The 27389-nt window shown below is 52.9% G+C and overlaps 1 protein-coding gene and 1 long non-coding RNA gene across 5 annotated transcripts in view; one reads left to right on the forward strand and one right to left on the reverse strand.

Annotated features, from left to right (window-relative positions):
- The window catches only part of LOC141569380 (uncharacterized), a 52448-nt gene extending 44784 nt beyond the window's left edge, over positions 1-7664 (forward strand). The window contains exons 2-5 of one of the 4 annotated variants that reach the window (XR_012492960.1): positions 1934-2018; positions 5760-5994; positions 6813-7016; positions 7169-7664. This is a non-coding gene — a long non-coding RNA (uncharacterized LOC141569380). Of the gene's footprint in view, positions 1-1933; positions 2019-5759; positions 5995-6812 lie in introns of all 4 variants that reach the window. The other 3 variants (XR_012492959.1, XR_012492962.1, XR_012492961.1) reach the window with 3 other exon arrangements.
- FAM78B (family with sequence similarity 78 member B) overlaps positions 4308-27389 on the reverse strand; it is a 40952-nt gene continuing 17870 nt past the window's right edge. Inside the window, exon 2 of the mRNA XM_019747328.2 lies at positions 4308-5781. Coding sequence (XP_019602887.2) covers positions 5259-5781 — 523 coding nt within the window. The 3' untranslated portion in view covers positions 4308-5258. The remainder of the gene's footprint in view (positions 5782-27389) is intronic.

The raw sequence follows: 27389 nt of genomic DNA on the forward strand, positions 1-27389 counted from the left end.
TTATTCTGTCTTGTGCACCCAGGGACTGATGAAGGCAGCCCCCCAAAGACTCCCTGTCCTAGTCAGTCAGCCCTGCCCAAGGAATAGCTGCGGCTGGACCAGCAGGGAAGGATGCTTGCTTCTAAGTAGGGAGAGAGTGTTCCATGAGAATGGAGTGACAGTGTGGACACAGAAGATGAAGCTCAAGTCCACAGAGCACCACTAATATTAGTGTGACCTTGGACAGCTCACTTGACCTTTCTCCTCAAGTCTCTCATCTGTAAAATGGGGACATAAAGAGGATTTTATAGAAATGCTGAGAATCACATGACAAAATATGTGTCTGTGCTCTGTATACTGTAACACATTAATCGATGGGAGTTGTTGTTAATAATAGTGACAGAAAAATGTCCTATCTTGAACAGAGGTGTTTTTCACTCTCTACAAAGGAAAAGTAACAACGCTTTGTAGAACATAAAGCACTGTACACGTCAAAGGACTTGCTAGGAGGCTTGAGGTTAGTGATGGGGTTCATCGCAGAGGGATGCGAGGGAGCCCCACACTCCATCTCCCCAGGTGCATTCCAATAAAGTGAGAATGGACAGATGACCTTGGCTGTCCTCTGGCCACGGAGCTGGCAGCTCCTGGGAAGGCCTTCCGTAGTCAGATGTTTTACCAAGGAAACTGGAACCAGATGTACTCAAGAACGCAAAAGAAATTAATGGCATTAAGACTCGTGGGTAAAAATATCTGTGTGCACTGAGCTTGCTCTCTCAGCTCCCTTTTTATCTAAGGATCGTTTAGGCTTAATTATAGAGTTCAGGCATTTACTGGGTTTTTGAATTTCTTTTCAGCTGCAGGAGTGTGTGAGTGTATTGAGTCTGTGTGTGTGTGTGTGTGTTTACATCTTTCTTTGCAACTCAGTTGGGAGCTGGCTCTGGCAATGTTTAATTGTGGCCTCGGTTCTAACAAGAACATTCAAGGTGCCAAGCAGAGCTAGGAAGGCCACTGCTTCCAGTGCCTGTGTCCAATGGCTGCTCCTGCCGTGATGAGGGATGGCAGGTGGCAGGGCTTTGCTCAGCTGAAATCTCAGCTGCGGGATGTGTGCTTTCTGCCTCTTTTTGTGCTTATGGTGCTTAAGGGATCCTGAGACTTTCCTGCTCCACTAATTACCAGCACTGTGCTGGTTGCTGCCGGGTGACAGACAGCTCACCCACATGGCGCCCGACAGGCATTGTTCCTGGGCCAGTCTCCCTGGGGAGTACCAGGTTCTCTGCATAAGAAAACAGCGTTTGTTCTCTTATTTTTAATATGTCCACTCAGTAGATGGGGAGGGACTGCATGACTGGGTAGGTGCCCGTGGCTTGCTTTCTCTCTCCTTCCCTTCTCTTTGTGTCCCATCGTCAGGGCACAACTGGGGAGGCAGCACGAGAGAGTGGAAGACCATGGGACTTGGAGCCAAATGGCCCAGCTTGAACCCTAGCTCCTGACATTTTCTGTGTGTGTGTCTATGACTAAGTCACTTAACCCCTTTGGAGCTCAATGTGGTGCCTGTAAAGTCGGGATAATAATAACACTATTGCCCTCCTCCTAAGACTGTCTGGGGATGAGAAAATGCATATGGAAGACTTTGGTGAATTAGATATCAGAATTCTTTTATTTCACTGCTCAGAATTGCTGCGTAGAACATGATATTGACCTCTGAGATGTCGTTCCTAGCACCAGAACAGAGGGAGTTGTAAAAAGGCCCACAGAGTGGGCGTGGACAGGGGACAAGCCTCCAACCTGCCCATGTGCTGTGGACCAAAGCAATGATTCGGGATTGTAAAACGCTTCTAGCCAAGGGCCCAGATTAAGGGTTCAATCTCAAAACAGCTGTCACTGATAAAAAGGAATCTGGAACATTCCTTTTTCGGACATGATTGTAATAAGCATTTCCCCCTGTTCTTTGAAGGGTGGATCCAGTTGTCTCTAGTTGAATGGTTCAGGGATGGTGACAAGTTTTGGCTGGAAGACCAGGAGAGGACGGTGGGTCTCAGGTAAGTGTGACAGTGTTGTGATTTGAGATTTGGGAGACCCAGGCTCTTCTCCTGGCTCTGCTGCTAATTGTGTGACTCTGAGAAGATAACCTCATGAAACAGGACCCCAATTTCCTTGAGATAGCAGAATAAAATATCTCAAAGGTGACTAGATCTAAGAACCTCTGACCTGATGAAATGCAACTAAAAATCAAGGCACCGAATGAGCCCCTTTAAACTGATGACATCTGGTGTCAGGGCTGTGGACTCTCGGGAACAAAGGCCTGATGGGATGATGGAGGTGACCCCAACAGAGGTTCGAAGGTGAGTTCTCTCTTGTTGGAGAGCCTTTCATTTGGCAATATCCTGACTAAGCTGAGAGGTAACGATCTAAGGGTCACAGAAAGAAAAAGGACTGTTTTCCTACAAAACAACTATCACTTTAAAATAATTGGTTGCAGGGCCACAAAGCATTCTGCCAGGTGATTTCAAAATTGAGACACTCAGCCGTGGAATCCACAACAGTTTCACCAACAAAAACCATAACGTACATTTGCACAGGACCTTTATCTTTTACAAGCATCTTCTCATCTATTTTTCTCATTTTGCCATTCCCTGATTTTCCAGAAAACTGACCTGGGGTGATTTCTTTTAAAATTCTGAAAAGTACGAGTTTTCAGGGGAAACAAATCTAGCTGAGTATACGGCCCCTTGCTTTTTTTCAAAAAGTTATGTTACATGTAAATCTAATGGTGTAAGTCACATTTTGACAGGCACAAGGAATGTGGAAACAGAAATCTTATATAGGATTTGGGGGTAGAAATAACCCTTTCTTGTTAATCTGTTGTTTGTTACAATTCTGGAGTTTTAAATATCAGATTTTCTGGAAGTCAGGCCACATAGATTCCAGGATCAGTGCCCATGCGCTAGCATCCCGTGAGGGTGGACCTAATTCAATCAGAGGGAGAGCTGGTGATTTCTGATACCTCAGTGTCGAATATTGGTAGCTTTCCATGTCAGCCACGGAGCTCCTTAACATAAACAAAACCAAAACCCAACCAAACCAAGGAAGGAGGGGAAGGGACAGAGGAATCCGAATGTACTGGCTCAATTATTTCTAGATGAAATGTCTCCAGGTCTTTTGTGAGTCACTGATGTGTCGTTAAATGCACTGTTATAAATAGCTCCACTTGCCATCAGTAACTAATCTATAAGAGAGCAGCGGATGGTTGGGGTGTGAGGTTAACACCACATAACCTGAGACGGATCTGTGAACCCTCTCATGTAAATAAGCACCATCCCCTGGGATTAGAACCTGAAAGAAATGAGACTAAACGGAATAAAAGTGATAAGGAATTCCTCCTGCTTTCCCTGATCCCTTCCCAAACTGGTAGAAGGCACATCTTAGGAGCCGTAGGACTGTCCTCATTGCTCTGACCTCAACTCTCTCACCTCTGAAATTAGGCTGGCAGTATCCATCCATCACACCCACGATGACATAGTGAGAGGTTCAGAATTATTTTGCATGGGGAGGTTTGAACAAGGAAATACACACACACATACACATCGTGGGTGCCAAAAAAAATGTACACAAGTGGACACTTTGGTCAGCGTTGCTCAAGCAGGAGTTCACTGTAATCAGAAGTGTCTGGACGCTGATTTAACCACTTTGAGCACCTCTTGTAATTGCAGAAGTCAAACATGACTTGTATTCATCTTTTGTTATTGGTATATATTGAGTATTACAATTTTAATAGTTTTTTTCCTTTCTTAATACATTTTTTTTGGCACCCTCTGTATATATATTCACAAGTTGCATGATTGAGAATAAAGGGAAAAGCTCTTTTTTGGGGGTGATGTAAGCTAGAAAAGCTGGAAAAATTCTTATTTTAAAGACCGGAAACTGTTTAAAAAGTTTGATATTGGCTTGACTAAAGGAAATATGGTCTCTCATCTTTATTGGCTGGCTCTGAGCTGTACAGGCTTGTTTAACAAGAGTAGCTCAGATTTTCATTAAAGAGCTCTGGAGTTAAGCTTTAGGAAGCACTTTCTCACAAAGGCTCAAGAAGCTAAAGTTGAGCTTCTGTGAAATTGAGCTACAGTAAACATATGTGGGGACACAGTGTATGTGCTGTGTGTGCCTCAAGGCTACCAGGGCTTATGTGGTACTGCCGATAACCCCGCTAGGAATTGCGCTATACACGCCCTGGCATGCATGCATGCTTTCTACATGGTAAATCATTCAGAAACTTAAAAAACAACAACAAAAAACCCAAAAACAAACAAACAAAAAAACACCAGACAAAAAAATGAAAATACTATTCTTATTTGCTGAAATGTTCTTGAAACCCTACATGGATTCATGGCTCATAAATAATTATCTTTGTAAATTTAGGGCTAGTAATGGGAACAGAATAAGCAGCTGTAAACAAAATCACAATTCAGGTTTCACTAAAGACATGGTGAAGGCCCCAAATAGCATAGCTGCTACAGAATACAGAAATGATCTATCCAAATACTGTGATTAAGTAGACTCTGAATAATCACTTTTTGGAAAGAGGTAGGTAGATGGAACCACTGCAAGTCGCCATCAGTTATTAATAGTTCACATCAGAACCTTGGACAGCTCCCAGGAACCTCTCCCACAGGATAGGGCCAATCTCAATATACCTCCAGTTTTCTAAGTGTCCCTTGCATTTCAGTGAGTATGTTGGTGATCTGATGATCAACTAATAAATGCACAATAATCAGTTTGTAATAATACTTATTCCTTTCTCTCCCCGTTCTCTCCACCACCCTACTTTCATTCCACCCTTTTCCCCAGCACCTTATGATCAGAGAGTCTCTTACAAACACCTGGTGTGGATGTTTCCACGCCCACGTCTAATTGGTTGAGAAGCAGCATTTGCCACAGGCACAGTTTAATTTCGTTTCCATCCCCTGCATCTCACAGGAGAGAAATGGTCAATAGTTCGGATAGAAGAATCATCCTGGTCAGCTCCCAAATATGGCTACTTGCATGGTCATCACAGCAAGTCTGTCAAATCACTGATTTCTTTATTCCTAAAAGGAAGGGACTTTTCCTAAGGATTATGGTTCTACCACCCAAGCAGCAGCCCTCCTCGTCACCAGTGGCTGCAAAGGCTGGTGAACCAAGAGGTCTGCTTTGGCTCAGAAACTCAGTTTGGCTCCCGCCACCCCTGGCGGCCTCACTGCGTGTCTCCGCGGCATGTGCTCCCACACCATCCGGCCAGTCTGCTGCTACTTAGGGGGGATCACAACCAGAGGTGGCCCCCGCTTGGGCCTCCACATGAGGACCTGTGCATCGTTGGCATTGGGTTTCACTAGTGCATTGGGGGGGATGGGCTCCATCCGGCTCAGGATCCGGGGCTGCTCTTGCTGAGTCCTGCCCACCAGCCGGGCCCGTTGCCCCAAGAGCTGAAGGGGGTCCACCTGAATGTCCACCCTCATCCTCCACTTGATGGTCTGCAGAATGATCTTCTCCTTCGTGGTCGTGTTCATGGCCACCAGCCAGGTAGTAAAACTTTGGTCCCTCTTGATCCTGGTGAGCAGTGGCACGTTGCTGTCACTCACTGGCACAGCCCACGTCACACTCGGGTAGAAGTTGTCATTCATGCTGACGGAGAACCTGGAGATCTTGTTGGTGGGGCCAGCCAGGGTCACCGTTTCTGTGGTGTTCCCGTACCAAGGGTAGCTCACCCCGTCTGAATCACTGATGGCTTTTACTCTCCCTTCCCTCAGGTCGGGCAGTTCCCAGCTTGACCTGGCAAAGCAGAAGAGATGCACAAGAAAAGGCTAAATGAATTTCTCAGAAGCTGGAGAGGGGCCCGCCACGTTACTACCACAGCCGAGGTCGGCCAAATGGGACGTTCAGAGGAGAATTCACCTCAGAAAGTTCTATGTTGTGCTGTTTGGAGGATTAAATAGGAACAAGTTTCAAAAACCTACAAAAATAAAAGAGCGATACCAAAACAAGGTAAATAAAACCATAGCTGGTCCAACTAACCTAAAGCAGAAAGCTCCAAGTGGCATTTGTGACACCCATAAAGAGGCATCGACGCTTTGGGATGGTGGAATTATAATCAACCATTTAGAGGCATTCCACTGCTAGAACCACTTCTCGGGAAGTATGAGTGTGTGTAAGGTTTCTTTGTTGGAAAGAGGTGGTGTTTAAAATGTGATGTACTTGGAAAGAACTATGGTGGCACGGGGGGCAGAAAGGGGCAGGGTTAAGGTTACACTAATTCCTAGGAAATCATAGAATTTAAATTCCAGTCACTGGCCAATCAGCACTTAGAAAACATTGACATAGAAACTGATAACACAGGAGATAGTGGTCACTTTTTGGAAATCACCTCAGTGTGGAAGCTGTGCTGCAGGCTGGCGCACACGGTCTTTCGGCTGCTGTTCTCCCGTTGATGTCAGTCCAGCGTGGAAGTCTAATTGCTTAGTTTAGCAAACTTGCCATCTGGGGCACTTTGCTACTCTTCCTGGCTGCCCCTGACCTTGCACAGGAGGGAGGAGGACATGTGCCCTACTCTTAGCCCATGTCTCTCTCCCCTTCCATGGACTCAGCCACCACCACCATCATCATCCCACCATCACCGTTACCATTATCATCATCATCGTCATCATCATCACATTACACCCACCACCATCACCACCACCACCACCACCACCACCATCATAGCTGATACGTATTGAGGACTTGCTCTATTCCAACCACTGTGGCTATGTTTTCTCAGTTAATGCTCAAAATATCCCACAAGTGAATTTTTATTTCCCTTTACACAGGAGAAGAGGCACCTCAGATGCCACATGGCCCAAACTAACCTCATCATCTCCACCAAAAATGTGGCCCTTTCCCCTGTCTCTGTGGCAGCAGTGGCCCAGTGCTCACCGTCTGCTAGGCCACAAGTGAGGGTCCTCTTTGGCTCTTCTTGTGCCCTCTCCTAGACTGTCATAGCTACTGTCACCACATCCTGTGAATTTTGCCTGGTAAGTGATGCTTGAGTCTGTCTCCTTTTCTCCACCCAACTCTCACTGCCCTCCTTCATCCACGCCCTCGGCATCTCTGACCTGGTCCACTGCATGGTCCATCACTGGTCTCTCTGCCTCCGACCCCGATCCCTCTCAAACTCGTCTTTTAGGATGCACTGGTGTTCAGACACGCAGACCTGATTACATCCTTTCTATGCCTGACACCCTTCAAAGGATCCTCTACATGGACCCCACTGGCAGCACCCACAAGATAAAATCCAAGTTCTTCAGTGGACATAAAGGACATATATGGCCCTCACGGTTGGGCCTGCTTGTTCCCACACCACGCTGCTTCTCACTGTGCGCATTTGCTCATGCCCTGTCCTCTACCCGCCCTGCTCTCTCCCTCCTAAAAATCTCGCTGTACCTAACTACTCATCCTTTGGGAATCATTGCATGTGTCACCTCCTCCAGGAAGCCTTCCTTTCTGTGCTCCCATGGATAGAGCCAGATCTTTATAGGTCCCAGGTTATAATTATTTCTCTGTCTGTCTTCTCCATTAGATTATGATTTCCTTGAGGCTTGGGATTGTGACTTATTTTTGAATTAGTGTCTGGCACATTACTGGCACATGGTAGATCTCAATAAATCTTTGCTGAATAAATATCTTGTTTTAATTCTTTTCATGCCTGTATATCTGGGACTTGGTACAGCCGGTATACTACAAAGTACTTTATCATAGTTTTACTTTATATGTTCACTCACCTTCAAAAAAGCACAACCATCCACTATTCACTTAGGATCGATTATTAGAATAGCACCAGGCCTAACACTGGAAGTTATTTATGCTTGAGGAAGAAGCGGACAAGCCACACATAAGTAGAAATGAATGAATTGGTGACTATAAATGATACTTAGTGACTATTCATGCCATCAGATACCTGCACATGAAAACAAGCGACACAGACCCCAAGTGGGACGTGAGTCGGAGACGACGGCATCTGTGAGAGCTGCATCTGGGGAGGAAATGGGCTGCGAACTGCTGAGAATGAAGGAAAGAAAGGCACCCCCAGTGAAAGCGTCCATCATGCGTGATCGTGATATCAAACATGAACAGAGTGTCCAGGAAACGGGAAATCGTGTCACTCCTCTGCCACCAAGTTCCCATGGCTCCTAAACCACCGGGAAGGCCCAGGTCCTTAACAGGACCTGAGGGAAAGAGGGGCGGAGGCTATGAAGTTTAACTGAGATGCTTCTGCCTCTGTGCAGTTGCAAAGTTGGGTCTGGCACTTAGGAGAAAGTCAGGGCTAGAGAGGGGAATGTGGCACCTGTCTGTGTGGAGAGGGTCAGTGCATGGGATGGTGACGGTGAGATCTCTGGGAGGAAAGAGAGATCTGAGCAGGCTGGTTTAGATGGCACGAAAACCAAGAGGAATCTGGAAAGCAGAAGAGCCAGTGACAGGGAGAGCTGGATTCCAAAGTCAAGAGAACTCCAGGGGATCACCTGGGTCAAAAGTCCCCTAAACTGAAGAGAGTGGGGTGAGGAGAGAGCCAAGCAGATTTATGAATGACCAGACAGCAGTGAAGATATGCTGGTGGCGGCCATACTGCAAGGGGTTTCAGAGTACTGAACAAGCACAAGAAAAGGCTGAGAGTTCAGGTAATTCCTTTAGGAAGGCGGCAAGGAAGGGGGGCGTGAGCTGCAGCAGGGAGCTGGCTGAGCACAGCCGCTGAGAGCAGGGTTCCTGGAGCCAGACTCCCAGACTCGTCAGCCGAGCGCTGCCACTGCCTAGGCGTGTGGACGAGACCCGGCCCCTGCCCTTCTGTACCAGCCCCCCATCTATAAAACAGGCACGATCATAGTCCTTAGGCCGGGCTCGCTGTGAGACGGAAACTAGAAAACGAAGTACTTAGCAGGGTGTATGGCCCAAAGCGAATGACACTGAACTTTAGGTCTTCGTAAGGGACAGAGATGGGGCAGAGAAGGACGCGACAGCCCTGGAACCTTCCTGGTGTAGGCGCATGACAGTAACCAGCAGAGGCAGGGACCGGCACACGCTCACACACAAGGAAAAGCGGCTCAGAGTAAACCGACCAAAGTCCCACGGGCGGGAACGGGCGGCGCCAGGACGGGAAGCCAGGTCTCGCTCACCTCGAACCCTGCCTTTCTACTGCACCTCTGGGAGGAGCTGCTTGGTTTCTCACTCATCCCTCTTTCCTCCAAGTCTTTCACGTGGTGAATAGAGGAAACTCAGGAGGTCAGGGTGTCACCTCGCTGACCTCGGGAAGGTCACTCCTGCCAGCCTGCTCACGTGCACAACAGGAGGAAAAATAGCTGGAGCCCTCCTTACATCTCGGCGCTGTTACAGGGCTCAAATGCAGTGCCGGTGTGTGAGCAAATGCACGGGAAACTAACACACCAGGTCAGCGTGAGTTATCTTTCTCCTCCTCCTCCTGCAAACCTTCTCCTTCTCACTGTGATAAACACAGTGTTTGCATTTGAGGCAATCAGCCACTGACCCAGAGCTCACAGCTAATGGACTCACCAATGGAGCTAATAATGAAAACATCGATTATTGCAACCGTCATGCTTTCTGCGTCCCATCCTTAGAAGGAAGAGGCAAATCTCAGACAAGCTCACGTGAAGCATTTCATTAAAATAAGTGGTCCCTGGTGGAGATCCAGGCTCCACCCAGACCCAGCCAGTTGTCTAGCGCCCACCAGAGCAGAGCCGCCTCTCTGAAGAGACCCCCTGAAGCCCTGTGGTCATGGAGGGGGTGGGGGGGGAGCGGCATTCTCGAAGGCAGGGAGGAGGCAGGTGTGCAGGGCACTGCTGCTGGAGTGGGATGGGAGTCGGGGGACCACACGTGGAGGGGAACCACAGAGCTCCCGGGGAGGCCTGGAGATTCGCGATGGTGGCGCCCCTGGGCTCAGGTGACAGGAGCCCCTTAAAGGAACCCACTCAGGTATCTTCTGGCCGTGTCCTTCCACCCTGACAAGGGGTCTGTGGGGCTGTGGGGACCGGTGCTCTGCTTTAGACCCTACTCTGGGGGTCGGGGACCTCAGTGCTCCCACCCAGCTGCCCCAAACCTGCCTCGAGGGCTGAGCTGGCCCTTTTCTGGTCTGTCTTCCTAAGGGAGGGGCACTCCACGTGAGTGCGCCCTGGGCCCGATGGGTGGCCACAGCAGCTGTGCTAACTGCACTGCACTCAGCCGTGGGGAAGAGGCTCCACGTTCTCTCTTGTCCTCAGGCTCAGCCCTACAGTCACCGCAGGACGTGGAAAGCTCAGTTAGAGCAGCCCCACATCTTCTCCATCTAGTGTGCCTATGTGCCAGCGGGCCTCCTGCTCCGACTCGGCAAAGGCAGCGCCCGGCACCTTTCTGTTCCCCAAACCTCACTACAGGAGCTGGAGATAGAGACGGGAGAGGATGGAGAAAAGCCCCTTTCAAGGGGCAGGTGGGGGCAGAGCTGAGGGCCGGGAAGCGGGCTGTGCTGGGAGGTGGGGGGCTGGAGGCGCTCCATGCCAGTGCCCCCTATCACCAGGCGAGTCACAAGCCCACAGCCTCTGGGCAGCCTCTCAGCCCACGCAGACGCCAGGCCCAGCCCCCGCGCGCAGGCCCGATTCTCAGATGGTTTGACCATGATTACAGTGTAAGTTTTAAAATTAGGTTTTCCTCATTCTGCACCGTTGATGTCGGACTCCGGGAAGCCTGTGAATCCCAGCCTCCCGGCTCCCCTCCGCCCTCTTCCCTTCCGACCACATCCTTTCCTGTCTGGCACTTTTTCCCACAGCAGAACAGACCATTTCCAGTGTTTTAAAGAGCCCTCTGTGGGGAGAGCGGCCCCAGGTTGAGGGGAAGGCCACTCTCATCAGCATCCTCTTCCGTTTGCACTGGGTCTCTAGGGCTGGGGATAGCTTCTCATTAGTTACCCTTCACTACTTGGAGGCTGGTCCTCTCAAACCGCCGTCCCCGCTGGCTTGTTTCTATTTCACAGCCCTGAGGTCTCGGCTCAGCGGCCAGTTTTCGGGGTCGTGTCTGAGGGGGACTGGACCTCCGAATGCACTTCTGAAGCTCTTGGAGCAGAGCGCCTCCCCACACGAAAAGCTGCAGGCCAGGGAGCCTCAAACATGTCCTCACGCAGGCCTGAGGGTGGCTGTGCAGACCGAGGCTGTGCCCCAAGGAGCTGGCCAGGCATGGGCCCTGTGCTGGGCATGGCGGTCTGTGCCGGCCTCGAGGAGCTCACAGCCTCCCTGAGGTGACAGGTCACATGGCCTCTTGAGGGGACACACACCAGAATTTGTCTCTTCTGGATCTGCATGGCCTGGCCACCACCCTGCTCCCAGCCATTTGTCCTCTGCAGACACTGCAACGACCTTCTGGGCCGCACACCCAAGCTCGCCCTGCCCCCACAAGCCACAGATGTGGTTTTTTAAAAGGTCAATAAGAACCTGCCTCATGTCTGACAGACCCCCACGCCGGCCTCTTACGACACCACGGGGCACTGTCTGGCCCCCACCAGGTCCCAGCTGCGTCTCTACCACCGCCCCGGGCCCCTTACACGCTAGAACCCCGATCCTCTCCTCCTGGAACAAGACAAACCCCCTTCCCACCACCTCAGGGATGTTGGACTTGCTGTTCCCTTTGTCTAGAACCCTCTTCCCGCAGCTCTTTATACACTCAGCTCCTTTTACCCTCAATTGGGAGCTCAGAGTCACCTCCTGAGAGGACCAACCTGTGTGTACATTTCAATGTGCTGAGCTTACATATTGCCACTGGACTGTGGGCGCCTCGGGGACAGGCCTTGCCGCCAGTGAGCAGCCCCGTGTGGGGGGGTGGGCATGGGAGGGAGCTGGCTGGCTGGTGAGGTTAGTTCGAGAGGGCAGCAGAGGGGATGAGCGTTCTCAGTCTAAATACACCTGTTCTAGAAACCACCAGCCTGGCCAGAAACCATCTCTCACGCCTTCTGGGTGACTCCTGAGCCCTGTCTCCAGCGAGAGCCCTTTCACCTTCAGTCTCATCTATGAAACCGAGAGGGTGGACTCAACCTCAGCGGACAAGGCTACGTCAGCGCCTAGCGTCTATGACCGAAGCCCTCGGCCTTTGTGCTGATGGCCAGTGGGACTTTCAGGGCCACAGAGGGAAGATGTTAAATGAGAAACGCAGTGGAGATTCCCCTGGGATGAGCTGCACCTCCCAGAACACAGGGCCCCACAAAACGGGTTCTCCTTGGGCGCCCAGGCCACTGGGGACTCAGGACGTCTGCCCGGACCTACGCTGGGCCTGGGTCCCCCTTCACTCTCTTCCCCAGGGTTCCAGCATCCTCCTGATTGCGCGGCCTGCACCCCCTGCTGTCGGGGAAGGTGGTCAACACCTGATTCGCTGGTGCTCAGGCTTCTGACCTGCACTGCTCCTGCCTTCACATCCCTCGATCCCAGCCCCAAACCAGAGCAGAGGTGACCCGGGTGGGGGCAAGAGCCAGTCCCCTGGGTGTTCAATGGAGGCGACCAGCAGCTGGTGGAGAACTGGCTCAAAGCACCCACGGCCTGGGCTTCACACGGGGAGACTGACCCAAGCTACCTCCCCGGTGCAGCAGACACTAATAATGAGCCATCACGGCAATTAGGACAACAATCCCATCCACAGACGCATCAAAGGAATAAAAAACTTAGGAGCAAGTGCCCTCCCCAGCACCCGCAGAATGTTCTGTGGTCTGAGTGCCACCCCTCACTTCTTCCTTACATCAAAATCATTAATTACACCCACCAGGAGCCCTGTCACAGCCAGTTGTGTGTCCCCTTGGACACAGGGGACTTCAAAATGATGTGCTAAAGAATTAATCAATCAACAAACAAAGTGGGGAGGCGTGCAGATAAACACAGTGACTTAAAAATTGAACACACAACAGTCATGAGGGAGGCAAACAGTTTAGAACAGGGGCGTCCAAACTTTTTTCAACGTTTTTTACCAAGGGCCGTATGCGGTAAATACACAAACAGCCGGGCCACTCACGCGAGGTGAAGTACGTATTGCCTCACCTGGTTTATTTAACTAAATATATTTTTGGAATTTGCTGCAGGCCAATTAACAATGGATTGCGGGCCACAGTTGGCCCGCGGGCCGCAGTTTGGACACCCCTGGTTTAGGGGAAGGAGCTCGGGGGTTTAAAGGTTCGAAGGACCTGTCTGGGTTTAAAGCCCACCTCTGCCCCTCAGCACCGGGAGCAGTACAGGTAAGCTACTGAAGTCCTCTCACTTGTCAGTCAGGGCTACCGAGGTCCCCTTCACCAGGACAGTTAGGTAGCCCAAATGAGGTGACCTGACCCAGTGTCGTGCGGGGCGGCCTGCGGGGTCTCTGCTCCCGCTCCCCACATAACACAGGACATGGTGAGGCCAACAAGGAACAACCACGGAGCCATAGGTAGGGGAGTCGTACGACTATATTCTCGCTGGCGGCTGGGTTGGAGACACAGGAAACAGGAGCCACACTGTTCGCAACCCTCAGTCTGCCGCTTGCAGGCTCAGCCACCATCTTCTTGCTAGTCCCCATTTTCTGCTAGCGTAGTCACAGCAGCCATATTAGTGGCCAATGGCTCACTGGTTACAGCTAACGGCCAGCTAGCCACAGCTGATGGCCATCCAATCACAGTTGATGGCCATTTACTACCTGAGCCAACATCTTTCTATGTGAGGCCGAGAGCCTGGAAACTGCTGTTCACCCCTACAGGCTCTCGCCTCACAATCTACGCGACAAGCATCTTCCGCAAGGGGCCCTGTGCGAGGAGCCTGGAGGTGAATGCAATATCCTGGACACAGCCAGGCTTCCTGGGCTTCTTAGGGTACCACCAGTCTTCCCGGACACAGCCAGGGTTTCTCAGGGCACCACCAGTACTTCTGGGCACAGCTAGACTTCCTGGACTCAGCCAGGGCTCTCAGGGCACTGCCACTCTCTCTGGGCACAGCCAGACTTCCTGGGCACAGCCAGGGTTTCGCAGGTACCACTAGTCTTTCTGGGCCCAGTCAGTCTTTCTCACATAATTCTCCACGGCGGCCGGTCAAGACACAAAAGCAAATATCCCCCAGTTCCACTACATGGTGGTATGTTCCCAAACAGTCAAGTAGTCCATTAAATTAGGGATGGAAGGCAATTCCCCATAGTCCACAGTCATTTGCCAGGGCTGTCCTGGGGGTGAGGGACGACCTTGACCTCACCCGCATCTCCCATGGAGGACTCAGCAAGCCTTTCCTCCTGCGACAAGTCCCGCATCCCGGTTGCCTCAGCAAGAACTTCCCAGCCCACAGGGCTGCAACGACCTTTGCTTTCTCTGGCCTGTGCTGGTTGGGGAACCGTCCATGTCTTTCCACCCCTCCACGGGGGTCGAGCTCTCCAGCAGCTGCTCCTCCTGGTCTTCCTGAGACTGAGCTTTCATACGCACAAACTGCTCCACCATCCTTCGGAGAGCTTTGGCTGGCACCGTACCCTGCTCGCTGAGCCATTTGTCATGCGGGAGACCCTGCTCGCTGCGCCATTTCTCGTGCAGGGCGGCCTGCGGGGTCTCTGCTCCCGCTCCCCACATAAGAACGCAGGACATGGTGAGGCCAAAAAGGAACATCCACGGAGCCATAGGTAGGGGAGTCATACCACTATGGTCTCACTGGAGGCTGGGTTGGAGACACAGGAAGCAGGAGCCACAGGAGCCGCAACCTTCACTCCGCCGCTTGCAGGCTCAGCCACCATCTCCTTGCTAGCCCCCATTTTCTGCTAGCAAAGCCATGGCAGTTATATTAGTGGCCAATGGCTCACTGGTTACAGCTGACGGCCAACTAGCCACAGCTGATGGCCATCCAATAACAGCTGATGGCCATTTACTACCTGAGCCAGCACCTTTCCACGTGAGGCCAAGAGCCTGGAAATTGCTTTCTGGGGCTCTGTCCCCACACCCAGGTACCTAGTACGGTGTCTGAAGGATGGCAGGAGCTCCAGAAATGGCGGTTTCCTTCCTGTCTGGAGAGCTGAACTTAACCTGGGGCCGTGGAGGCAGCTGCTCAGGTAGAATCCTGGCTCCATGGTTGACTGGCTGCGTGACCCCCCGCAGCTGTCTCTCACTGTCTCTGTCTCTCTCTCTCTCTCTCCCTCCTTTGCCAAATGGAGGTGGCGGTAATAGAAGCCAGGTGGCCGTGTTGTTACAGGCTGAGTGAGAGCCGGTGTCCAAAGCACTTAGCTCCATAGCAGTGAGAGGGGCGTCCCACCGGGACCCTGCAACACTTAGACGCCCCTCGATGTTTTGGAATCTCTCTGCCCCTCTAGTTTGGTGAGACCCATGTGAATTGCTCTGTGCCCCCATGTGTCCACCTCTACTCCCTGTGGTGTGGGGTGGCCCTACCCTCCATCCACGGGAGCCGGAATTTCGCAAGTGGCCCTTGGACTCAGCAGCAGGGAGCTCGGCGGGAGGTGGGGGGGCTCTGTACACACACTGCCTGGGGGTTGAACAGCAGCTCTTGGGGCTGCCTGTGACTCACACTGGCCCTGACCACACGGGGGCGCTCGCCATCCCGGCCTCAATGAGCAAGTTGAACAGGTGAGGGGGACGCAAAGCCAAACCTGAAGCTGCTAGTTAGTAACAGCCTCCTGCGTTAAGTAGCTCTTTTAAAACAAAAAGGTCCACGCCAAGGCTGCGTATACAAGGCTTCCCCCCACTCCCAGGCCCTACAGCTCTTCTTCTCAGGGCCCACTTACAGACCCAGTGCTCTCGTGGGGTTTGAAAGATGTCATCACAGAACCTGGGAACCAGAAAGCTCCATCCGCACGCACCACTCTTCAGGGCTCCTGAGTACACAGTCGCGGGGATAACTCTCCGTTTTCCAAGCCAGGACCCCCAACCATCTGCTCGTCCACCCACACATGACGCTGCCCAGGCCTGGACAGGCAGATCAATGCCCGGCCATTGAAACTGACCCCCACTCAACAGGAAGACGGAGCGGAGGAGCCAAAGTCGCAAGGGAGTCGGTGCCATGTGCCAAAGGAGGAGGTCACTTCTCCGAGGACAATGGGGTTAGGCCACCCAAGATCACGGCTAAGTTCATGCTTTCACGGCTGTGACTCGCCACACTGAAGGGAATGTAGCCCCAATCAAAATCTATAATAAAGAAAAGCCACCTCGGAGATATGGCTCGTTTTAAATGAGTTCTGTGATGTCTCACTTTCCCTGTGCCTGGCACGGTCCAACAGCGAGGGGAGACTGAGGCCGAAAGGCAGGTGGTGGCCTTGACAAGTCCCCCATGGCTGTATGGTCTGGTGCTGCAAGGTGGTCAGTCTCAGGCATAATCCTCTGTGCGTCCCGCACCCTCCCGTTGCTATGGAGATGCTCCACCAATGCGGTGACTGGATGAATGGGAAGCAGCCATAGCTAAATACTGGCTTAGAACTTGACATTTCACAAAATGCTCTCTTATACATGCCCTCGTTTAATCCTCAGTATCCTATGAAGAAGAGATTAGGTTCTCCAGTTTTTAGACAAGAAACCAAGGTGCAGGAAGGTTCAGTGAGTTTCCTCAAGGTCCGACAGTAAGTGACAAGGCCAGTCTCAAACCTCCACACACGTCCTGTATGTTTTCTATCAGTCTCCCCTGAATCTCGCTGAGGAAGGATGGCTGGAGAATCTGGACCCACAGCATTTTCCTGAAAAGCGGAAAACGGTGGGAGCCTTATATATCCAGAGTCTATTTTTCTGAAGAACTTTCCAGAACTTGGCTCTCTGGGAGAAGATCTGTCCAAAATGCCTGTAACAGACTTGGTAAACACGAGCCAGAAATAATTAGCTAATGAGCTATCATCAGTGCTAATTATCAGGGCGGACGGGTGGCTCAGTTGGTTAGAGCGTGAGCTCTGGACAAGAGGGCTGCCAGTTTGATTCCCACATGGGCCAGCGAGCTGCGCCCTCCGCAACTAGAATGAAGTTAATGAGGTGGCCAGATGGTTCAGTTGGTTGGAGCACGGGCTCTCAACCACAAGGTTGCCGGTTTGACTCCCGCAAGGGATGGTGGGCTGCGCCCCCTGCAACTAACAATGACAACTGGACCTAGAGCTGAGCTGTACCCTCCACAACTAAGATTGAAAGGACAACAACTTGACTTGGAAAAGTCCCGGAAGTACACACTGTTCCCCCAATAAAGTCCTGTTCCCCTTCCCCAATAAAATCTAAAAAAAAAAAAAAAAAAGCTAATTATCTGTGCCAATGGAGGCAAGCATGGAGGTGAAGAATAAAAAGCCCTGGAAAAGTGTCCTGAGATGGTGGGGACGCAGCCCTGCTCCCCCCAGCAGGGCAGCCCAGGCTGGCCTGCCCCGTGTGCAGCCTGTGCTGCCAAAGCTGCCTGGTGTTCCTCACGCTTCCCACCTGGGGCTTGTTTAGAGGGCTCCTCCAGGTGGTCGGTGCTCTCAAGCCCCTCCCCTCCTCCTGCCCCAGTTAGTCCTGCTCTGCTGTGACCGTTCACCTGAGATTCAGTCCTCATCCTCTGCCTAGTCCCTGCCTGCTGGGCTTCCAGCTTCCGTAAGCCTGTCTTGTCACCCAGGGTGCAGACCTGGGTTCTCCATCACTCCAGCTCCTCAGCTTTCAGCCAGCCTTGGTCACCCAGAAAGCCAGCCCTGACCCTCAGGCTCCCCGGGCATGGGCTCCCCAAGTGAATTTTGTGTGGGCAGCACAGCTCTTATTTCAGGTTCAACCATCCCCAACACAGTCCCTTAAATGTGGTGCCACCTGTCATTCCTTTTGCGTGAAATGGAACGAGTCCCCCAGAAACGTCATTTTTGATAGATGAAGGAATACGTGACTTTAACCCTCCCACAATGTCCATTTCACAGAAGACCACAGTGGATCTCAGAGACCTTCTATCTTGCCACTAAGTGGCCGGGCTAGAAGGACACGTGGGCCTCCCTGAGTCCCCAACCTACACTTCTTCAAGCCCTGGAACTCTGGTCTTTAAGGAGCCTTGCAGAGAAGCACTTGGGAACACGAGAATCTTTATGTCTCATGTTAATTATCATCCATCAGTTCTTCCTGTTTCCTAAGTTTCTTTTAAAACATGAACCCAGTTTCTCAAAAAGTGGGGCATGTCAGTTTGTGAAAAGTGACCCAGAACAGGTGTCGTGATCCAACACAGGGCTGCACTGGGCACCGCCAGTCAGGGTGGACCCGGCACTGCCCAGGGCCCTGCTACACCGGGGCTGACAGCAGCTGTGGACTCATGCTGTCGTGTCCTGTCAGGGCCCATTTCCCTCTGCTTCAAACAGCCAGCTCTTTACTTCAAGGCTGCCAGTGCAGGAGTGTCCCATAGGTGTGGGGACAGGAAGGGCCGGCATTTTCCTGCGGTGTTTGGTCCTATGTGGAGGCTGCACGCACCCACATGGTCCCACATTCTGGAGGGAGCCGGGGAGAAGCAGAGGGTGGCCGGGGCCGACAGAGGCTGCGCTGTGCCAGTGAGGGGCCGTGCGGGGCTCCTAGTGAGTGACAGCAGTAACGGGCTAGTAGCAGGTACTGTGGTTTCCACCACTAGTATGCGCAGAGGAGCAGAGAGTTTTATGTGCATTCATCCACGTAATGCCCAGGACCACCCTCTACACAGTGAATGCTACGAGACCCGTTTCATATATGAGAACACGAGTTCAGGGAGCTGACACGACTTGTCCAAGGTGACAAGGCAGAGGTGGCCCAGCTGCTGACACCCAGTCCCTCCCCTCCCTCCTCTGTCCATCTGCACCCTGGCAAGGCCCTCTGGGAGCAAGTCTGCTGGCACTGCCTGCCCCAGGGCTCAGGAGGCGGGTCCTTACAGAGCCCCACAGACATGGGAGGCAGGGCTGACCTCACAAGAGCGGCTGAATGTCCCTGCACTTCCCACAGCTCCCAAAGGACTTGCCCAGGCCCTGTGGGGGAGGGTGGCTTCCTTGGGCGGCTCCCTTCCTTCCTCAGACGTGAAAACCACAAGGCAGAGGCCCCTCTGCTGTCCCTGTCCCAAAGTGGTGGCGGCCTGGTAGTCGGGGGCCGGGAGGGCCGGGCGGTGGAAGAGTGCGCAGGGAGCACAGGTGAGACCAGGGTGACAGGAAGGTGGGGGGCAGGCAGAGGCCGCGGTCAGGCGGCCGGCGGCTACAGAGCAGCACAGGCCTGTGCTGGCCTGAGCTCCCCACACCTGGGGACACTCTTCACGGCTTTGGATTCTGTGGCCGAAGGCACCTGGGAGGGGGGGTGGGGAGGCCATCTGCGTGTTTCATTAGAAGCAGTGCAGCCGGCCCTCCACATACCGGCTCTCAGGTGCCACCCTGGAGAACATGCTCACTCCCGCGCTCTGCCCTGTCCTGAGCCCACAGGGACCCCCAGGCCTCCTCAGCCACCCCCCTCTTTTCACCCCTGCCAGGAAGGGGGTGGGGGAAATGGGTGGGGAACTGCCAAGTGACAGACGCAGCCTGTGATGCACCTGCCCTCCCCCGGGGGTCTCTGGGGCTGGAGATGAGCAAGTCAAGAAGTATCCGGGGGTGACACTAAAGCAGGCAGAGGGGCCTAAGGTGCCAGCGCCCGAGGACCAGTGCCATCTGACACACTGACGGATGCCGAGGGCAGCCAGCTCAGACAGCAGTGGGATTCCCCCGCTGGGCACAGCCCCGGCTTGGTTCTCGGAGGAGTGCGGCCCACACTGTCTTCAGAACGGCTTCTGGATTACGGGTTAGAGTAAATAAAGCAGCACATCGCAGCAACATAACCATAGGTTTGCAGCTTAAAATGACATCTGGTACCAACATATTGTCTGCCTCTGAGAAACTCAAATTGCCCATCGTCGCAGGAGCCTCTGCTGCTCTCAGCAAGTTTTCATCCCGAGTGGCTCTGCATTGTGGGGAAACACAAGTCTGGGTTTCCAGCTCCCCAAGTCCCTGTCATTACCCAGGAGCCACTGCCCGTCGGCAGGTGGGCTGGCGGCCCTGGCAGCCCCGAGGAGACCCCCGCACAGCGTTTCTCTCCCCAGAGACAACTTCAACTGTGCAAGTGCCGATGGTCAGCCAGTGGCAGCATTTCCTTTGGAGGGAAGGGAACTCACGCCACATGGTGTCATGCCCGGGTCCACCATGTGCCAACCATGGGACCCAGGGCAAGTTATTTGGCTGCTTTCTGCCTCAGTGTCCTTGTCTAAGATGGGAATAAGGATGAGATTATCCCCACGGTCCTGAGTGGACAGAGACCTGCTCCAACGTCTCGTCTGCCTCTTCTCAGCCACTTGGCCTTCCTCCCGGAGGCTGGAGGCCCAGGGTCAGAAGATGAAGAGGGGGCCTCCAACGGAAAAAAGCAGGGATTTGTCACTGGCCTTCACCCTGGGCCCTGAAGTGCCGACTTCACAGCTTCCCTCGGCACAGCCGGGTGTCTCTGAAGAGTCAGGCGGTGGGAGGCCTGAGTTCTCTCTCTCTCTTTCTCTCTCTGCCATTTGGACACTTTCACATCTTTCCTCCCTGCGGCTGAGGCCAGTGCAGGCGGCCAGCGATCACAGGCTCCCTCCCTGTGCCGAGCGTGTCGCGGTCACTGAGTGGTGAGCACATCTGTGCCCATGGCTGGGGGCTGGGCGGGCACTGGTCACCACACACCACGAAGACTGGACCCAAGTCACAGAGAGAAACGTGAAGAGTCCCCCCCCCCCCTCCAGTTTGGGAGAGGACAGCTCGTGGCCTCACTTAAGAGACGGGCCCCTGCTCACGCATCCAGCAAAGCTCCGGGAGCTGAGCACACCTGGGCCTACACTTCCCCCTCTTTCCTCTTCCCGCTGTCGTGGCGCTAGCCCCCCCACACCCCGATTTCCTCCCTCCTGCTCTACTGCAATAGGTTCATTTGATGTTCATTCAAAAAGTATGGATCTATTTAGTGAACATCAGCAGTGTTCCAGGCTGTGCTGGACCCGGGGGTACACTGCAGAGCAGGACGCAGTGCCTGCCATTCTAGACAGGAATCCGACAGAAAAGGCAGCCCTCACACGCAGGGGGGCTGTGGGAGGAAGAAATCCAGGTCCGGCTGGCGGAGGTGGGGGCATGTGGTGTTCAGTGGTCCGGGGAAGCTTGGGACCCCCAAGGTGAGTCCAATCCATCCCCTACCAAGAACTCCTCGGAGAGTCCTTTGGAAAATGAAACCCCCACCAGACCGCTCCTCTTCTCGAAACCCTTCGGTGGCTGCCCATCACCCACAGAATGAAGGACGGGCTTCACGTGCTGACCTCACCTCCCATGACACCCCCATGCACACACACCTGTCTCCCCAGAACGGGAGGACCTTGTAGGGAGGGCTTGTGTCCAGTTTAGTTCTCTGTATGCAGAGCCCAGAACAGGCTGCCAGACTTTGGGTGTTTAACACACTTCTTAAAAGAACGAACCCATTCCTGAGGCTGAGTCACTGTGTCCCAGAACAGAGGCCAGCTCTGCTTTCCTTGGGGTGGGGGTGGGGGTCTCATGGTAGGTAGGGCCCAAGCCCCCAGAAGTTCTGGTCCGTGAGGGGAGAAGAGGGGTTTAATAAGGAATGGGGCGCCCGACTCTTACATCTGCATGTCTCCCCTGCGCTGAGTCTCTGAAGATTCCTGTGTGGCTGCCCCTCCCCCGGCCCTTGCACTCCATGCCCAGGAGCCCCCATACACCCCACCCCCCCAGGGCTCTCACACACCAAGCCTTTAGAAAGTTCTGTGTGAATGCTGGATGTGCTGTGCTTTGCACCAGGATGGGTTTATAACAGAGACAAATTCTCCTGCATTAATTTTCAAGGAGAAAAGAAGAAATGCACTTCAAGCAAGAAAATTGGGTGTCTGGGAAGGTTTCCAGCCAGGAGATTTCCAGTAGGACTTGGAAAATAACTTAGCCATCCTGCATAATAACAGAGTGGGGTGGGGAGGCGCCTCTACTCACCCCTCCCCTCCCCCCCAGTCAGCTGAGGGACGCGGAGCCTGCCCTGCACTGTCCTTATTTTAAGAGACAACAGCACAGCTTAGGCACTTTGTTTTTCTGCAAAAGTCAGCAACGTGGCTGCATCGTCCAACTTCTTCACAGCGTCTGACAGTCTCAGCCAGGCCGACCCCAGGGCACCTGAGTCCCATGGAGACACTATGGTCTTGTACCAAAGGTCGCCCTCAGCCCCCTCCATTGGGCAGTTTACACATGGTGACTGTCACATGTTTGGGGGGAGGATGAGGAGAGGGAGTCGGCGGGTGGGGGCGCATGTGGTAGCAGGGGCCTCCTTACTGTGGCTGTCAGAGGGGTTGCTGGACACAGCATCCTGGTGGCATCTGCTCAGGTGGCAACTGGAATTGCTCAGACATGTACGCAGACCCTTGTTTGCTCCCAGGTTCTTCGTCCTTTCCAACCGGAACCAGAGACGGGACCCTGCCCCTGCTCCCCAGACCCCAGGTGACAGGTGGCCACCCTGGACTGTGGCTTGTCTATATTGGGAGGGAGACACTGCTCCCACAAGCACCACGCTTGGTTCTATCCAGAGCTGTGCCGGGAGCAAGAGACATCCAGCCAGAGAAAGCGAAGAGCCTGTGCTCCCTCTAAAGAAGGTGCATCTGGGAGTAAATTTCCATCAGCCGACTGCAAGGTCAGAGTTGAACAGCGAGCCACCCCAATGACGTCCGAAGCCCCAGAGTTCAAAAGCTCTGTATCTCTAGGCCCCTTTTGGAAGAAGAGTGTCTTTTCCCCGACGCCAAGGTTTACATATTTCATCTCCCGCTGTATTCTCTCCAAGCAGAGTCATCCTACATTAACCTCACCTCCTCAGCTGAAACACCCCGTCTCCACTCCTCGCGGAGCGCTGCCTGGTCCAAGGGCTGGTTCTGCTCCGTGACCAAGCACCCGTGGGCCTCATGCTTACCTGTGAAGCGGGGATGAGAACAGGATCGCCAAAGCTTCCTTTCTGTGGCAGCACCTGCCAACTGTCCTGGCTGGAGGGCTCACCGTGCCCCTGATTTTGAACTTGACGTCTGCCAGCCTGTGGTCTCTTTTCACTTTCTCCCCAGGTTCAGGGAAGATGCAGGCCCTGGCGAGGATTCTTGCCCACTTTTGCATTTTGTGGAGCATGTAGTTTGCTGTTGGTGCTCAATAAATACAACAGCGGAACAGCAGACCCCCCAAACGGCAAGTTTTCCTTTGTCCATTTGGCCGATGTGCCTTGCCCCACCCCAACACCACCTTCCTCATCAGCGCAAGCTGCAGCCTCTCCCACAGGCTAACACCTTAAGTGCCCATTGACTCCCATCCGACAAGTGCCATTTCTAGGGCCTCCGTTTCACCCGTTTTAATGGCACCATTTCTCTACGGAGATATGACTTCATCAGCATAGATTCCGTCCAGAGGGCCATTGGCAGCGTTAGTCATGGCGGGAGTGGCTGAACTGTGGGTACATAGGTGAGTAGAGGGCACTGGGGGTCTGACCGGTCTGGAAAAGAGTGGATGGATGGACTTTACCTAAATGGTTATCACGTGTTCTAAACCTTCTTCCTGGATGAATTGGGGCCCAGGGGCTGGGCCCAGGCAGAGCTGCCGGGTGTCCAGGAAGGGAACAGGGGTTGAGCCAGGTGGGGTGCAGCCGGATGGGGAGCTAAGCAGGCCAACCAGCGGGAGTGCTCGCTCCGAAAGGCTGGGCCAGGGTGTGCAGACCCGACAGGGGTAGCTGGGGAAGGGTGTGGGGCTCGGGACACAGGCCCAGGGGGTGAGAGGGAAAGAAGCACGGCTGATGGTCCTTGGAGAAAACCTCCTAGACTCAGCAGGGGGGCTGCAGCTCATCTGTGGGGGAGGAGGGTGGACGGAGAAGGGAGAGCCAAGGAGCTCGGGCAAGGAGGACCGAACGGGTAGTCACGCAGCATCAGGGCCTGCTGCGCTGACAACACGCTGACAGCCGGAGGGGCTTGGACGGAGCGGGCTGTCTGGCCTCTGAGTGATGAGCTCTCTGTAGACCACAGGGAACCAGGAGTCAGGGGCTTCGAGGGGCTTCCAGCACGGGGGGGGGGGGCAGTCCACTCACGGCCTACAATCCCTCTAAGAGTCCGACGTTCGATGAGCTATGTTAACGAGTCTCTACCAAGACAGCCATCTGCTGTGTAACTTCAGTTAATCACGTTGCAAATAAAAGCAGCAACAATTTAACGTTCTAATGGGTTTTATGCGTTCCCAAGATACAATGTGCAACTTTATTGTTAGAAAGACTCTTACCGGATATGTTTATTACTTTGATTGTTGGTGGTGGTTTCACGGGTGCCTGCATACGTCCAAATTCATCCAATTAAATATTAAATATGTACAGTTTTTTTGGTACCTCAATAAATTGATCATACCTCAATACAGCTGTTAATTAAAAAAAGAAATACTGTGACTTTTTTTAAAGAACCTTATTGGTCCTCTAATCCATGGCTGGCAAACTTTGGCCCACTGCCTGTTTTTACACATAAAGTTTTACTGGAACAACCATGCGTATCATTTACATATTGTTTTTGGCTGTTTTCATGCTAGTGACTGTGTATTTCATGCTCAGCTGAGTAGTGTAACAGTGACCATATGACCAGTGAAGCCCCAAATTTTTATCTGGCCCTAAAGCAAAAGCTTGTGACCCTACAATCTAATCCAACCCCCCACTTTATCGATAAGAAAACTGAGGCTGACATAGTTAAGTGGCTTCCTTTAGGTGGGGCCAGTTGGTGATAAGAACCACGACATCTGACACTTAGGCCTGTTTCTCTGCTTCAGCTCACAGCGTCCCTTCCCTGGCTGCTCTGTTGACAGGCCCCTCTTCCCATCATGCCGTGTTTTCATTTCACAGACACAGGACAGGCCTCATGCGTGTGATTCTGACCACAGAGCAGGCCCCAACTGCTACTCCCAGAAGGCCAGGCCGTGGAAGCAGAGAGCTTCTAAGACAAGAAGTCACCTGGCTCTCTGTTCCCTCTCGTCATTAGCAGTCACCTTCTGGTATCCCACGAAAGGACACATTTACAATTGTCTCAGTTCAACTTGAAAACCCTCTGCACAGGTTTCCAGGGAAATTACTTCAAGCAGCCCCGGTGGGTTAAAACGATTTAACACACCCAGGTGCCTTCAATTCCTTTGGTGGCATCTGCTACAAACAGCAAAACCTATGCTTACCTGTATTTACCTTCCTTTGAAATGAGACTCCACAGGAGGCCTGCAAAGGGAAAACTACAAGCCCCATCTAGCCACAGTCATATTGAAAGGACGAACAGCCAATGTTCGAACAGCTTTCTGTGTGGGTTTCCCAGAGTGATGAGTCAGGAGAAGGCTCTCCATCTGCCCAGGGCAGCAGAACGGCAGGGAGAACCCTGCATCCTTCTCCCAGCTCCCTCCCGAAGCAGCCTTTCCATTTCCTGCCTTTTCACTTCTATTACTGACAGGGAGACAAGGGTGGCTAACACACAGCCTCCAGCTGGCTCTGGAGTAAGGTGGGTAGGTGAGCACAGGAGGGGTGGAGTGCTGTCTCCAAGAGGCGGCGGGCAGGCGAGCAGAGGGCACCCCGTGAACCATCACCACCAATCCAGTGGAGAGCTTGGGGTTACCTGCGAGTGTCCCCACACAGGGTGAGTCCGCTTTCCTCCCAGTGGGCCCAGAACCCGGTACTTCACGGGTCCCCAACCTAGAGCGTCTGCAGCCCCTCTTGCACCATCAGAGGGGTCCCACTGTATGTGCTCACAGCTGTTTGCAGGGTTAGGCACACCAGGAGGTGCCCAATAAATGGTCGTTATTGTTATTACTAATAGTAGACATGGAATATTGCCAGTTTGAACAACATTGGTAAAGAAAAACTTGGTGACAGAAAGAGAAACTTAGTTCACAAATTTGTCTGAACAGCCACTGTATGTGTTGGGGGTGGAGCCAGTGGAACGACCATCAGAGAACACACAGGTACCTGCTGAGGTTAACCAAGGTCACGCCTCACCTGCGACAGCCCTGGGTGGGTGGGTGGCAGACGGAGCCATACAGAATCCCTCAGCACACACCTGCGGTTACTTTACAACTCACCACTTACAACGTCCAGCCATCCTATCCCACAAGGCATTTTGCTATTTGATAAAAACAACCCATGACATTGGCCTTGCTGCCAGTGTAAGCTTCAGGGTAAAAGTATCGGAAAATGAATAAGAAACACAAGCCTAAGGCACAGGGACTGAAAAACAATGTGGAAACAGAAACAGGTGAGCGAAGCCAACAAAATGCATTTTGACGCCCTAATTAGACCTGTTAACAGGTGCTACCCTTTTCTTCCTTGCAGTTCATCCCCCTCCCTTTTATTTATTCCTCATTCATTCATTCATCGATTCCCCATTCTCTTATTTGCTCGTGTATTTCAGTCCTCCCTCATTTACTCCCCACCCCACGATGAAGCTGCAGCAGGAGGAAAGGAACTAAAGGCCTTGACAGAAGTGACCAGGTGGCAGGAGCCTGGATGGCAGGCAGGCAGTTGGGGTTTCGGTCCTGCACTGGCACACGGGAGTTGTGTGGCCTTAGACAAGTCACGCACCTTTCTGCACCCCAGTCCTTTATAAGTCGGGGTTAATACCTGTGCTACTTTCCATCGTGACGACCAACCGGGCTGGTAATGAAAATGCTTGCTCGCCTGTGAAAAGCTCTCCACGCGTAAACCACTGCTCTTTGCTTATCAGCTGGAACACGGAGGGGCGAGTTTCACAGCCAGATCCCACTGCCAACAGCCCCACCACCGCCAGCCAGCTGAGCCTGGGGAAGCTGGTCCTTGGGACTCTTCCCCCTTGCCCTGGGGTGGAACCTGGCATGGGGCTGGGAGTGACAGCGGCTGAGGCAGGATGGCCAACTTCCCTGCGGCACGCAGGAAGCATCCCTCTGGCTGGTTAGCAAATATTAATGACCAAATGTGTATGCAGGGTGGCAAATGGATGGGTGTCCCGGGAGCTTTGATTGTCCCTTCTTAGATGCATTGAAGGATCTCAACCTCGTAATTGCAGTGAGTGCTGGAATGAAATAACAACAAGGATGGGGGTGGGGGAGGAAGGTAAAGCAATTTTGTGGGAGTAAAAAGAGACCACCTGTGGTCAGGCCACCTGTGGAGGGGACAAGATTTGAATGCTGCCTGAGGTGTCCCTGGGGAGGGCAGAGCTGTTTGTGGGAACACGAGTGTGGGATACCCGCTCACACACTCCGTCCAGGCTCTGTCTTCTGCTGGGTGTGTGAGAGGTGGCAGGAAGCCCGGAGGTAGCACTTCAGGCCCAGAGCCCCTGCCGTGGGCACACGCCTGTGTACAGAGGGAGGGCACCCCGTGTATGGCTGGAATATTAGGAGAAAAACCGCCTACAGCTTGTGCTCCACGTGCAGTTCTGTTCCTGCTGGTGACTAGTTAATACCAAACT

Source organism: Rhinolophus sinicus, linkage group LG17 (genome assembly GCF_036562045.2).
Source record: "Rhinolophus sinicus isolate RSC01 linkage group LG17, ASM3656204v1, whole genome shotgun sequence".
Classification (NCBI taxonomy): Eukaryota; Metazoa; Chordata; class Mammalia; order Chiroptera; family Rhinolophidae; genus Rhinolophus; species Rhinolophus sinicus.